Source organism: Pteropus vampyrus, unplaced genomic scaffold, assembly GCF_000151845.1.
Source record: "Pteropus vampyrus isolate Shadow unplaced genomic scaffold, Pvam_2.0 Scaffold153, whole genome shotgun sequence".
NCBI classification, from domain to species: domain Eukaryota; kingdom Metazoa; phylum Chordata; class Mammalia; order Chiroptera; family Pteropodidae; genus Pteropus; species Pteropus vampyrus.
In genome coordinates this window covers 317,710-333,150 of record NW_011888934.1, presented here as the reverse complement: position 1 = coordinate 333,150, position 15,441 = coordinate 317,710, and the positions used below count along the sequence as shown (strand labels likewise).

General features: G+C 41.2%; 1 protein-coding gene across 1 annotated transcript in view; it reads right to left on the bottom strand.

The window, feature by feature from the left end:
• Positions 1 to 15,441, bottom strand: part of MTAP (methylthioadenosine phosphorylase) — a 41,372-nt gene that overhangs the window by 15,718 nt on the left and 10,213 nt on the right. Inside the window, exons 3-4 of the mRNA XM_011369729.2 lie at positions 13,554 to 13,879; positions 63 to 165 (exon numbers count right to left, since the gene is read on the bottom strand). Coding sequence (XP_011368031.1) covers positions 63 to 165; positions 13,554 to 13,879 — 429 coding nt within the window. The remainder of the gene's footprint in view (positions 1 to 62; positions 166 to 13,553; positions 13,880 to 15,441) is intronic.

Sequence of the window (15,441 nt, the reverse complement as noted above, 5' to 3'; positions counted from 1 at the left end):
CTCTAAATGCCACCCAAACCCTCGTGATTTATTTTGGTGCACATTCCAGAAAGATTACAAACCTCTCTTGTTTTGGGACAGAATGGCTCAGCCATTGGAATATGGCACACTCCTCTGGCACAGGGATGACTCCCATCATAGAAGGTCTGAGGCCTTGTGGTGGTTCTAGAGAATAAAGTGAAAGGTTCGGTTATTTGTGTTTTAAAGCATCTCTCCATTTTCTGCGGGCTGGAGAAACCAACTGCATCTAGGTCGACATCCTGGTCCTCACTCCAGAATCAATAGTTCTGGACAAGCTGAACATAACTTAAAAAAAAAAAGCAGCTTTGAGATGGTGTTTGGCTTCTCTGGCTGTGGTCTGGTGGCTGTGACAGGATAACCACACTGGATTGCAGGTACAACTCAACTCAGGGTTCAGGAGGGCGGGTAAAACACTTGCACTCCATTTACATCCATCACCTAGATTCAACAATTTCCAAAATTTGTCAAAATTGCTTTATCTGTTAGCATTTCCATGGTTGCAAATCCCATACTTTGTCATTTCACCCCTACTTCAGATGGACCAAAACATGTGGATTATTTTCTACTGCAATGTCATTATCACATCTGATAAAAATAACATTAATTCCTCAGTACCAGCTAATACATAGACCATACGCAAATTTCCCTGATGTCCTCACAAATATCCTTTTTGAAAAGAACGTTGCTTTGTTAACTTCAGGTCTAAATAAGGTCCTCACATTGTATCTGATTTTCATGTTTCTAAATTGAGAGTAATTACTCTCTCCACTCTCAATTTTATTTTTCATGCCTGTGGCCCAAGAAAGCAGTGTTTTGTCCTGATCCACATTCAGGAATCTATCTCCCTGCTACCTTGTTTAGCTTGTTCCTCTACCTGCCTTAATTAGTTCTAAAGTCTCTTAGTTCCATTTTTTGGCAAAACATTTCTAAATTCACATAAAAGAGGCTAAAATCAACCCAGTGCCAAGTCACCCAGCAATTTCTCACCAGAAATATTCAGAATAAACCACCTTCTGAGTCCATTTTATTGTTCTACACTTGAACTCATGAGTAACACAGGAAAGAGAGTCCTTATCTTTCCTACAGAGGGGAGAGAATGGGAGGGACAGGGCAAGGGAAAGCCAACAGGGGAAGGTAGATCACTTAATGTCTACTTCCGGGGGGTGGGGTGGGGAGGAACAGTGAGAAATAGTTTTCCCCAGTTCAGTTTACACAGCTGGCATGTCTGTCTATCAAAATTAACCTGTTACTTGCACCCTGTCACATAATAAACCATGATACTAACTGGCACCAAAGCCACCTTGCTCAGAGATGAGGCCTCAGTACTGTGGAGGAATGAAAACTCTGTCTGTGCTCCTCCAACGCTCTGTCGTGTGTGTCTTAGAGGAAAGGCTAATTTAACCCTGAAGCAATTCCAGACAGGGTTGAAGAATAGGTCAAATGACTGTTCTAGCAGCCCGTGTAACAGAGGCTTTTCTCTTCTTATAAAACTGACCATTAAAATGGTGCCATGTACTCTAGCTCTGGCTTGGTTTCAGTCTTAGATGAGTCAAGTATTAGCAATATCTCTACTTAACACCGTGATTAAAGAAAACATAGTCACAAAAACCTACAGCTGCTGTACCCCAATAGCCATCTATGTGCTAACATCCCCATCTTATCTATCTGTCTCTCTCTTTTATTTCTATCCCTTTTTTGCCTAATCACTCCTCTCTTTGTTCTGAACTTTTACCTTAGGACATAACATGTATTGTTTATGCTTTATGTTACAAACATATGATACTTATTGACTACAGTTTTAATTTCTGTAATAGAACATTTATCATTTTTCTCTTTACACAAAGCTCCTTAACTACTAGGTATATGGCTTATATCAACTTGTTTTTTTTTTTTTTTTGATTCTCCATTTTCCAATCATAAAATGTAGCACTCATTCACCCATTTATGAGGGTGTAATGAGGATTAAGTCAACCATGAAGTGCAGATAAACCACAGCAGCTCAGAAATGAGATCTGGGCTAGACAATTGGGAGCCAGTACAAAGGAGAAGCTGTGGCTGAGGACACCCAACCTTGTAAGAGGTAAGCGAAGCAGGTAGTCCCAGGGAAGAAATGAGGACTTTAACAATGTTTCTAATGGTTTCAGGACTGACTATACTGTCAAGGTCCTCGAAAGGAAGATGCAGATAGCCTGCCCAATCTGCACACAGCCTGCCCAATCAGTGGTGGTGTTTTTCATAACCAAGTTAAGTATCAGCAAAATCAATGGAACGCTTAATGATCTAAAGTTCAATCACTATAAACAGCAATACTCCTGTATAGCACAAAATGATGAGACACAATCAATGATGGATGAAATTCAGATCAAGAGAAATGGAATTTACAATCACAAGTGAGGTGAGTAGAGGACACAACCCAAAGGAAATGCTAGGATGAAAATATGCGTAATTTTAAGAGCTCCTATCCTCCCTCTTAGGGTTTTTAGAGAAGCGAGAACTTTCACAACTGAGCAAGACGCCAGGAATAAACTCTCAGCCATGTCCCATACAGCAGGGACAGTTATCTGATGGAGCTTGTCATGACAGGGGGCCATTTCTAGCCAAAACAGCTCTTCTATCAAAATAGTAGTAGTTGTTCATCCTCCTGCTGAGTTTTCTCAGTGATATAGAGAAAATATAGAAAGAGTAGTTTTTTTTACCTGGATTTGATCTTCCCACTCAACTTCTGGGTGGTCATGAGCAAATTACTTAACTTCCCTTAGTACTTTCTTCATAATGTATTAGTAACATCCCCAGGGCTGCAAAAACCTCCAGCAGTTACATCCCAATAAACTCTGAGGCAATAATGTCTCCATTTTATATGGCAAATATGTGTACTTGGGGCTAAATAATTGTTGCAAAGAACTACAACTATTATTGCCTTGAGAATGACCCAGCACCTGGCACAAGGTCTTCACTCAGATCACATGAGAGATGGATACAGGTGCAGTAGAAGCAACTATATGGAGTAGGTCAGTGGAAGATACCTGCAGATAGTTTCTTTCGTTTTTTTTTTTCCGATTCAATTTATTGGGGTGACATTAGTTAATAAAATTATCTAGGTTTCAAGTGTACAATTCTATAATACATCATTTGTATACTGCATTGTGTGTTCACCATCCAAACTTAAATCTCTTCCCCTCATTGTATAGTTGATAGTTTCTTGAAGGAAGAAACTAGGTCTGCAACAGTACCCAAGTGAGCACCTTTCCATGATAAAGGGGACCCTTAATGGAATCTGTTTTTTCTTTCGTCAAGAGACAGAACTGAAATCTATTCCTGGGTCCATGGATAAAATTCGGCTCAGACAATGTCAAACTGGCTAGACCTGACAGGAAGCTGTGTTCCGGCTTTGGCTGAGAAGAATGGGAAGGATCACACACCTCTTGAAAGTAACCTAGACCAAGGACAAGAGAATTTAGGAGTGGCAGCTGTCCTACTGATTTGTGAAAGTGGCATGTGGTGGCAGGCAGAGTGGCTCTCCTTCCCCTCAAGGTATCTACAAACTAATGCCTAGAATCTATGAATATATTACCTTACCTGACAAAGGGGAACTAAGGCTGCAGATGGAATTAAGGTTGCTAATCAGCTGACGATAAAATGGAAAGATTATTCTGGATTAACTGGATGGGCTCAATGTCATCACCAGAGTCCTTATATGTGAAAGACGGAGACAGAAGACTCAACGTCAGAGTGAACAGATGTGAGGACTCAACCCACCATCGCCGGCTTTGAAGACAGAAGGGGCCATAAGCCAAAGAATGCAGGTGGCAAAAAAAGAGTAAGGAAACAAGATCCTCTTCTGAGCCTCCAGAAAGGAACGCAGCCCTGCTGACATCACAATTTTAGCCACTGAGACCCATATTAGACTTCAACAGAATTATATTAAGTTTGTATTGTTTAAGTCACTAAGTTTGTAGTAATCTGTTACAGAATCAGTAGGAAACTAATATATATGCTTATGTGGTTTAAGATACACTTAACTCAGTTATGGTTTCTGCAATAACAAAAAACTGATGCTGAAGGTCTGCCCCCAACTCTTGCTTTAATCAGTAAACCCTGCCAGCTCAGCAGGGTGACGGCTAATTTCATTTCCCTGTTAGTGTGGGATATCCACTGGAAAACAGACTTCAGGGACTGACTGATCTGACTGGCTTTACCACTCACTCACCAAATGCGTGCCTTGGAAAGTCACTCTGATCTCCCTGCACATTAGTTTATATCAGTTTTCTCACATTTAAAACGGGGAATTAATACCACTCACCTTCTATGGTCGAGGTGACGTCTGAGAACACATGAAGCTCAGCACTAGTAACTACTGTTTATGAGAAATGGACTTAACATCTGCCAACCTCAGAGCATGACACATATACAGTTAAGTCAAGGGTACCCAAAAAGTTGCTCAAGGTTGTCAAATAGGAATGTGTGCTAAGAAAATTTAGTGCACAAACAAAAGACTACCCCTGGAAGAGTGAAGGAGACAAAATGATGTTGCATACTAGCAAGAGAAATGAGTTCAAGGCCAAGGAGAGAACACTGGCACTTTCAGACAGAGGGGAAAGAAAGCCCAGAGAAAGACAGACTGGTGGGTTGTTTCTGGACCAAGACTCTTGAATTGGCTCAGAGAGAGCCATATGTTAAAATTTTTCCTTTGAGGAAATTCTAAGTTGTAAACAAGTTGAGGGAAAACACTTGTCCCACGGCAGAAGCAAATATAGCCACACACACGGCACATGTGCACAACAAGCCTCAGCAGGCAGAAGCATGAGTCAATTCTCCAGTGAAGCAGGGCCAACGGCTGCTCATGAGTGGTGTTAATTTAGGGGAACTGATTCTACTCACGTGACTTAAAAGATATCTGAACAATAATGTGCACAGAGACAGTTCAGTTTTCAGAAATCAGAATAAAAAAAAAGCACCCTCCCAATCCTCTTTTCCTTAAAGCCTGAGCACTGAGGGTAAGAGGGGCTCCCAATAGCAAGTTTGTCACAACCACCTTGACTCTCAGTAGTTCTACTGCTGGCAATTATCCAACAGGCATGTTCATTCAAAGATAACAGGACATACTAACATTAACTGAAGTACAGTTAACAATAACGGGGAGCTGAAAACAACCCACATGTCCCACTTAGAGAGCTGCTTAAATAAATCATATATCCAACAACAGAACGGTGTGTAGCTGTTAGGAAGAATACGGTGGATGTCCATCTACAGATGTGGAAAGTTGAGATATGATTAAAAGGAAAGACAGCAAGTTTCCTAGAATTCCGACAGTCAGTTTTTCTTGTTAAAAATGGCATACAATGTGAACTATTTCACAATGTGCTTGATTTAGTTAATGATGTATCTTCGAGACTTTTCTGTATCAGCACATATAAAACCGCATGATTTGTTTAAAATGCTACACAGAATGCCATAGATATACCAGTATTTTAGTCATTATACAATGAATGGGTAATTAAAAAAAATGTTACAACCAGTATCTCTGCATGAGCTCCTTTGTGCATGTGTTTCTCAAGAAACCCAGAAAAGAAACTGGGTCAATGGCCATGCACATTATCAAGATAAATCTCACCGAAATGCCCTTCTAAGGGCTGCAGCAAGGCACACACCCACCAGAAACATAGGAGAGTTTTACTTTTCACCACTTGCCTTCCCACGTTATTTGCATTTTACTTTATTTCACTCTTTAAACACTTTATAACACAAATGTGCATGTTGGATAGCATCTTAGAACACAAAGACAATTTTAATTTTTAAAAAAGTACATAAATGTGTTGAGACGGCAAAAGAAATTTAAGGCCAAGTCACCGATGGGTTAGAAAAAGAGGGATATTTATACCTTAGGCATTTGCTTAATTTCAAGGTTAAAGGAACTAAAAACGAACATTCTAAATTTCTAAGCATATATTCGTGTGGGTGTGCATACGCATACTTATGGACAGTGTTGTTAAGAGCGCGTATATAATAAGTGAAGGGTCAAATCCTAGAAGATCAAAGGGCACTTAGGGAAAGGAAAAGTTTAAAACAGTGGAGAAAGTAAAGAGAGTTTTGGCACGAATGGCAACAGAGTCTGTTCTATTAACCAGAAGGTACTGAAGGGATATGAATTTGGACCAAAATCATTAAGATCCTCCCACTCCCTGATCTAACGAATGCCCCTAACTGCTTAGGGTGCCAGAGGAAAGGAGAAAAAACAATTGATATTTATATTACAATGAGGCAACAGTGCTCAATAAACAGGTAACCTAGTTTTCTCTTTCTATTTTTCATCAGGTCTTGCTAAACAGAGAATGTAGAGCAGTGATACAAGAACAAAAAAAAAAAAAGAAAAAAATCCCAGCTCTGACGCAGGTGGTAAGTAACAATTTCTTTGGGCCTCAGTTTTCTCACCTGTAAAAGGTGATAATGAGGTGTGTACGGGATGCTGTGATAATTAGCAGCACCAGGAACATAGTAAGGGCTATAAAAGCATTTACTGGTGTTATAACTAAGCTGCTTTGTTTTCACTGTAAAGTATCATGGACACCGCTCCAAGTCACCACATGTAGCTTTAACAAATACTATTTATAGCATCACAAAATCCCACAGGACGGTTGTTCAACCACTGCTTTAGGCTGTTCACTCAGAAAAACCACTGCTTTAGGCTGTTCACTCAGAAAACAATACACACAAATCCTGATACAGATGTCTAGAAAAATGCATTGTTGGGTGCTTTTTTTTAGGAATGCAAAGTGCAAAAGGGAAAGGCTGACTGGAAAGGCATACATATTTTAAATTTTAATGAATCAGACTGCCTTTTAAAAAGGGTTGCAACCATCAGTACCAGCAATAGGTAAATGAATGTTAATTATCCAGGGCCTAACAGCACCAAATTGTAAGAAGAGCTCGATATTTTCTTTCACTTCAGAATTATCCAGAAATAATGACTTCCTGTTTAGAATACCAGATGTGACCAGATGTGACCAGATAATAAACATTTTTGACTGGGCAGAGGGAAATAAACAGGGAGACAAAGAACGAAAGCAAGGGGAAAAAACCACTACAAAGTGACAATATATTTTTAAGTACATGTCAAAGATCAGCAGCATGAATGACAAAAGGAACTAGGAAAAAATTACATCAAATTACAGGAAGAGCTGAGGTATGCTACATAAAGAGTCAAGATATTCCTCCTCCTAGACTATGCCATTTACTCAGAAGTCTGAGTATAAGCTGGCTGGTGCCCATCACTGCTCAGCTGTACCCCGAGGATCAGACTTTCAGAGAAGCCGCCACATTTGGTAGCAGATGTTTAGTTTCTAGTACGCTTCTGACTCTATCTTTGTCTCTATTTCTAGGTAGTACAGAAACCAGCTTTGAGTATAACGCTGGGGTGAAAGAATGTTAGGTAATGAACTGACTCCAATAAGGGCAGTGATGATAGAGAGGGGGTGGGATTCAAGGTGTGCACAGGCAGGACTAGAGGATGACTGGATGGAGGGGTGACACAGGTCCACAGCAATGACCACTGGGTAGAAGCTAAGGGTTGCCAACTTAGCTATTTACCAAGTAAAGAATAGGGGGCTCGGGAGAGGAGGGAGTGTCGGGTCAGAAGACAACCAAGGGGGATAATTTAATCTTGAATATAAAGTGTGGGGTATGTTTGGGACCGTCTTATAGCCAGTGTGGGTCTTGAGGGAAAGGAAAGAGCTGGAAGTCTGTGTGTGAGGGGTGGCTGAGAACACAGGCTTTGGAGACTAACCCAAATTCAAACCCCACAGGTCCCACTTACTAGCAACTAACAAATACGACCGAAAGGAACCTCAAGCAAAAAAAAAAGAGAAACTAGCTATCTAGGAAGGAAGGCTGACACACACTAGGACCTCAAAGATTGGGTGCTTACCACCATTTTTTATTAACCGTGAGGACATAAGGTAATAGAACTAGGCTGCAGAGTGGAACCCAAGAAGAGTTAACTGCCTACAGGGAGTAGCTGTGCCCACTTCCAGGACAGCTATAGGCAGGAAGGTGACAGAGGAGGACAGAGATACAAGAAAGTGGTGAGGGGAGGGTGAGGAAGATGGTGAGTTTATGCCTAATAGGCTGTTTTCTTGTAAAGAGGTGACATTCTCAACCAAAAGTGGAGGAGACAGGCAGGATGCTGTGAGAGAACAGTAAGGGTTTAAAACAGCTGCTGACAGGAATGAGAGAAAGTTAAGCAAAGGCTTCCTGTGTATTTTTTTTAACCACAAACCCCTTTTTCTATTCATAATTTATGCCCTGCCCAAACGGTTGAAAGACTGATGATGTAACTGACATCGGGCACACCTGAACCTCCAGGGCCAATGCCTGAGGGGTGGGTAAGAATAACTCCATACCACGACCTCATGGAGAACGCCCAAGGCAGGGCCGTGTCTTTGGGAGCGGGGAATAAACTGACATAATTCCTTAACACTGTGTTTACAGCGGGACTTTCCTGATGAGTAAGCATGCATCACCAGCAAAAGCTCGTCCCAGAACCCCCTCCCAATTCCGAGAGAAAAAAAAACTTCTCCCCAGACGCTGGACATCTGAACTCTTAGGGATCAATCCAATATCCTCACTTAGCAGATGAGAACACCAAGTGACAAAGGAATCTGGGGGCAGAGCCACTACATTCGTCAAGCAGAACCTAAACAGGGGCCTCAAGCACAACAGGTCAACATGTTGACGGCATTCTGCAGAAAACACTTGGCACTGAGAACTACACCCTTTCTTTAATCTTAATTTTTTGGTTGTATTTTTCTTCTTGTAAAAATAAAAAATCCTTATCTGTAAAAACATTCCTGATAAAGGCCACTATTAGAAAGCAAAACTCTCATCTTCGTATCCTAACTGATATATGTTTGCTAGCTTCACTTCAACATAGTTCTGATAATGACAGAAGCAGTTTAAGATCTGGTCTGCATCTTCTTTTTAAATTTAACTTAAAATAATGTGGGCACTTTTCCAAATAGTTTACAGATCTAGTTGGTCCTTTTAATACATGCATAATTAATATGGTGAATTGAACTCCTTTCAATGATAATCATGATCGATGGTGAAGGGGAGAAAAGTCATGTGGAAATTGCTAAAATCCTCTGCCTGGATACACCTTGCCTGTCATGGACAGTTAGTCTGGGGTGAAAGAAAGGCCATATAATTGGCCTCTTACATGACAAATAAATTTGTAGAAATATTCAACAATAACTGGGTTCAACAACGGAGGATGTGTGTAACAGAAGGAAATCAAAAAGAGACAATGCAACGCCTCATGCTTTGAAAAAAGAAGCTAGTGGGCAAATAGTCCTGCCTTGGCAAAAATCTCATTAGAAACTGCTTCTACTCTCTACTTTATAATGCATTGTTAAAGTCAACTTTTGAAAGTATGGTGGGTAGTGGCTCAGCGAGATGGTCATGCCTTCTTGCTGAGCGGCTAAAAAACGAAAACGCAACCAAGGCCAAGTAAACATAATGGTCATGCTTCTAAATTTTAAGTCTTGTCTCAGAATCTAATGGGGCCCTTGCCATGCTGCAGGCAGGGAGTGCTGCCTCAGAGCCTTTGTAGAAAAAGTAGTTACCACTAAGAGAGGTGGTAGAGCAGAACCAACTAGCGAGGGGACAGGTGGCTCTCTCAGCTGCTCTCTGGATAGCGGCTAAGAGTTAAACATGGAAGGAAGGTCAGAAGGTGAGACTGAAGCAGGTGTAAAACCCAACAGATAATGTAAAAAGCCTTCCTGGAATGCTGAGAGCCACTGAGTTGTCTCTGTCTCCCAGAGCAAACCCAGATTCTGGGAAGGAGAATCGACTTTGGCTCCCTTAGGAGAGCTTTTCCTCTCTCCTGCTCAGTCTTGCTTCAGTCCCCCACAGGTGACACTGTGAGAGCCAGGTGAACCCTGCACAGACAAGGGTTTGTACCACAGGAGAAGAATCCCCAAATTAGGAACCTTGGAGCATCTCCCTTAGAGATTCTTTTAAAGTATAAATAGCCTCACAACTTCCTCTTCAGATGAAAGGTCAGGTGTACTTTTTCCTAGTTCAAAGGTTCTGTTAAATGATTGTCAAGAAGTGGAACAAGGCCCACTCTTAACCATGTTTAATCCTGAACTGTCCAATGACTTATGCCTCTGACAATGAGGAATTCCACTAAGGTAGAAGAGATGAATTAGTTGACCCAATAGAGCAGGAGGTAGAAGGTACTGAGAAAACTTAGTATGGACAAGCCTCCTACAAGTTCTTGGTATGAATTGCTATTTTTAATTTTAGGTTTGTGAAGTACAAGGTGCATGAAGCCCACGAACCAGGGCAAAGAGAAGAAGAATCAAGAAACCCATCACTGTGCCACAAAGTGGAACAATGACAAAAATGACACATATTTTAGTATGTAAATTCCAGATCAAGATATATTTAGCTTTCCACAGCTTCCCCAAACACAAAGGGAAGATTTTCACTTTAAAGATTAGCTTGGGCATTTCCTTGCATATTTGAGAAACAGATGTGAGGACTGACTACACACACCCAGAAACACTTGCGTGAACCACTACCCGCCTCCTCGACCTGTCTGTTCTTCTGCTTTCTGCAGGCATATCCAAGATTCTCCTTTTCTCATGCTTAGACTTTTGACTTTTCAAAAGCTGTTAAATAGCATGAGAGAAAAAAATGATTTTCAGAACAAAATGACCTTATTTTCTTAAAAGAGCTTCCAGCTTGTCAAACTCTTTCAAGCGTTTATTTCATTTTTAGAGTAGAAACCTAGTGTTTTTTTAAAACCACCATGAAAATCAGAGCCACCTGTCACCGTTAAATCTTAATGGCCTTTTAGGGTATGCGCGGCACAGCTGTTACGCTGGGCAGAGGCAGAAGAAAGAGTGACATGCTTTAGTTCCATCATCTATTAAATAATAGCCATACCATATTCTGAGTCTTCCTTTATCACAAATCGATGTTAGGGAGATTAACACTTACTTCTAGCCTCTAAAGATCACTTTAGGACAGGGGTATTTTTTTGCTAAGATGATGTGCTCATACAGTTATAGCAACAGGCAAATGTGAGAAGAATTCATGGGCCACACAGGTACAGTGATTTGGCTGAGGCCGGTCAGAACCAAGGTAAAACCTCCTAATCCAGGGCCCCCGCAGCCCCGGCTATAATCCACTGCACAGCTTCGTAGAACACGGCAGTTCTGTAGAATAAGTTGAGGCTGTGGGTCTGGCTATGAGAACCTTAGCCTACAAACAGCATAGCCTCCATTCTGTGACGGATGACAACACCAAGGTTTACTTTGTTGTAAGAGTGTCCTATCACTACAACACATGTAAGGCACTACTCAGAAGGCAAAACGTTTTGATTCTGCTCTCCAATGAGACATCTGAACATATAGTGAAATCACATACATGCCCCGGCCTGGTTAAATGGAAACCACATGGCTCAACTAGTAGCAATATCATCTAGATATTGTCCAAAAGCAACAGAACTCAAGCCGCATATGTAATTTAAAATTTTCTAGTGACCACATTAAAAAGTGAAAGAGAAACAGGTAAAATTAGCTTTAATATCTTACCTAGCCTAAAATATCCAAAAATGTTATTGTAATATACATTCAAAATGAAATTTGAGATTTCATTAGTGATTCTTTTAACAGATCTTTCCTTCTGTTGTTGCCAAGTAATCTTAACTATGGACCCCTCCAGCCAACAACATTCCTGAACTCACAATAACGGCACCCAGGTACTGGGCAGGTAAAAAATGCTAGATCCCATAAAAGGCACTTGTTAGAAACTTTGAAATTCCAAGGCAAGGCTAAGGAGGTAGGCTATCCACATGGAACATGAAAGGAAACAGATACCAGAAGATTTTAAGGTTATACAACTAAGAAGTGCCAAGAGAGAATGAAACCAGATCTGATGGCAGCACTTGTTCTCTTTCTATTCTCCATCCTTCTGCCCCAGCTGCTTTTTGAAAGAGCCAGTACGTGAAGCATCTACATTTACCACCTGTGAGAAAAAGACTTGGGAAACATGACACTTTTCGAGTACACACTTCAGTAACAAATTAATCCCAGGCTTAGCACTGAAGTCAGCCTTTTCTTTCTAGTATCGTCTATAATACTTTATAAATCCAGATCATTCTGAATATGGGGTTTTGTACTCTTGCTTTTTTAAACAACCATATCACAATCATTTTCTTGAATTATTACCTCTAAATACATAGACTTTGACAGCCATACAGATTTTGATCCAGATGTCCCCTAAATACAAACTCCAGCCTCACTCTCCCTCAGAAAAGGTGTCCTATCACTACGACACATGTAGGGCATTACTCATACAAGGCAAAAAGTTTTGATTCTCCTCTGAGAGAAGAGACATGAGATACTGAGACATTCAAAGATATAGTAAATCATGTACATGCCCCAGCCTGGTTAATTGGAAACCATTCATTCAATCACTCAAAAAATCTAGACTCCACAACTACAGGCCAGGCAGTGTTGTAGGTGTTAGGGATAAAGTGGGAAACAGGATGGATGGCTTACATTCTAAAGGGGAAGACAGATAATACATATATAGTGTCAGGTGCTAAAAGTGATGGCTGAATAAACCTTCATCCCATAACAGAAGAGGAAGAAGACGCATTCAGTGTAGTAAGCTCAGAGTTAGCAGATGGAATGAGCAGGATGACTGAGGGGTAGTCTGGGTGACTGGATGGGGGACTCTGGCAGGAACCACCAAACAGTTTGCACTCTGTGGCACTCTGGCTCAAGGTACAGAGTGCACTCACCTGTCTCCAACCAGAGCATCCTGGGAGGAGCTGGTTACATCCAGCAGGAATGGGGCAGGAATGTGGAGGGGCAGGAATGTGGAGGGGCAGGAATCCCCATGAGGCCCTCCACTGTCTCTCGTGGTGTCTTCAACTGCTTCTAAAGTCAGAAAAAGCCCGGGTTCTTGGCAGCTTAGTATTAATTTGGGGGGTAAAGAGACTTTACTTGTGTAATTAAATGACAAAATATCCCCAGCTCCTAAACCAACTATAAATCTTTACATCATGAGAAAACATTACATGCCTCTTGGTATGATGCAGAGGATTCTTGCCAAGAATTTGGTTCTGATCATGCTTCCAGAGCAAACCACCGATTTACAGCAAACACAAGAGACAGGAACAAACTCAATAACACTTTAGGATGCAATCAGTAGAATCCAGCACTTGGGGAGGCCACAGGACAAAAAAAGAAAAAAAGGGATGGAAACTTGTTTTTTGTTTAAGTCTTTATGATTTGAAGTTACAAACTGCAGTGAACTGATCAATATTGAAGCTGAGAATTAAGAACTTGAGCATTTATGACTATTTATTCAATTTTGTATATGTTTAAGAACTCCCATAATAAAAAGCTTAAAACAAGTCCGTGGGCCTGTCCCCCACGACCTCCCAAGTCCCCAACCAGGTTCCATTTGAGACAGGAATGATCTTATAAGCGCCTAAAGTGTCTTAGATGACTGCTCACCTGTCGATGAACTGATCAATAATGACAATATCACCAGGCTGAATCTCTTCCCTCAAGGAACCACAAGCTGTGGTTACTATGACATGTGTACAGCCCTCCTCCTTCAGAGCCCAGATGTTCGCCTGATAGTTGACTTTTGAAGGCATGATGGTATGCTGCCTTCCATGCCTATGGGAAGAAGAATAAATACAGTAGAAGAGTGAGCAGTACATTTTAATGCCGTTAGAAAAGAAAATGAATTCACAGTGGTGCCTTCCAGCCCTTAACGCCAAAGTGCTTTCACTGACAGAGGAAGAATGAGGAGAGGCTCGGCAATAACCAGCCAACTGTAAGTATAAACTATTTGATTTTGAAGTGCAGGGAAGCTTTACATTCTGTATATTTACTTTCCTGTCAAGAGTAGGTAGCAACTTACTTGGAATTCCCTCTACAGAAAGATGTAAATATCTACCTTGAGAGGGCACCAATACCCCAGAATCTGAGGCATCTGGTCTTACATGAGCCAAGACACGGAACACAAGGGGGGGCCAATGAAGAAAGATGGAAAATAGAAATAAAAACTCAAGTTTACAGTTAATCTCTTCATTCTCTTCTACCTGATCACTCAAATAAGTTAACGACACCTCTAAAACGTTAGAGTTCTCAGTTGTTTATGATGACATTAGCAGGTTTCATCTAAGAACTGATCACCTCATGCATGATCATTGTTATTGGCTGAACTGTGTCCCCCCCAAAAATTCATAAATTGAATTTCTAACCCCTAGTATATCAGAATGTGGCCATGTTCGGAGATAGGGCCTTTAATGAGGTCATTAAAAGTTAAAATGAGGTCATTAGTGTGGGTCCCAACCCAACATGAATGGGATCCTTTTAAGAAGAGAAAATCTGGACAAAGACAAGGAGAAAGGGCAGGACATGTAATGATACAGGGAAAAGATGGCCATCTGTAAGCCAAAGAGAGAGACCTGGAACAGATCCTTCCCACCTGGCCCACAGGAGAAACCGGTTCTGGTGATACCTTTCAGGGAGGTGGATCAGAGAGACCTGCTTCCAACTAAGAGGATAAGGCAAAGGTACAGGGACTCCCATGGTTAGGCAGGCACCAGAGAGACCCGCTGCTGGCCTGAAAGGAACACGCTGCTATCATGTGAACTATCCACGTGGTGGGAAGTGTGGACAGTTTCTAGGAGTTGAAGACCTCAGTTCTACAACTATGAGGAACTGAATTCTGCCAATAACCATGTGAGCCTGAACAAGGACCTGAAGCTCCAGATATAAACAAGTCCTTGAATGTACTTTGTGTGACCCCGAAAAGAGGACCTAGCTAAGCTGTGCCCACATTGCTGATGCCTGGAAACTGTGACAATATGTGTGCTGGCTGCTAAATTTGTGGTCATTTGTTATGTAGCAATACAAAACTAACACGTGTAGTTTGACTAATTTCTAACCGTATGATACAGATGATTTGCTCCCTCTATAATAGGAACTGCACTAGCCCTGTCAAAGAAACAACAGTGTGGACACCATAGGGAACCCACTTCAGGGACCCAAAATCCACTCCCCACAAACCTAGAACTATAGTAGTATTCACAAGGGGTCATGAATGAAGCAGTGTTTCTTTATCTTGTTAATTAGAAGAGAAAACAAACAGAAGAAAACATTTCTTTTTGCAGCTAGAACAGAAACTAGAGCTTCAATTTTAGTCAACCTCATTTTATCACTCATTAGACTAGTCTAACAACACTCTCCCAACCTAAGGAAGAAGAGAGTGAGATCTAAGTCAGTAAAACTTACCCAAAAACCGTAAGTAAATAAAGGTGAATAAAGGTAAATAAAGGTGACTAAGATCTTAGTGCTGGCTCCACCAACACATAAAACTCATACCTGC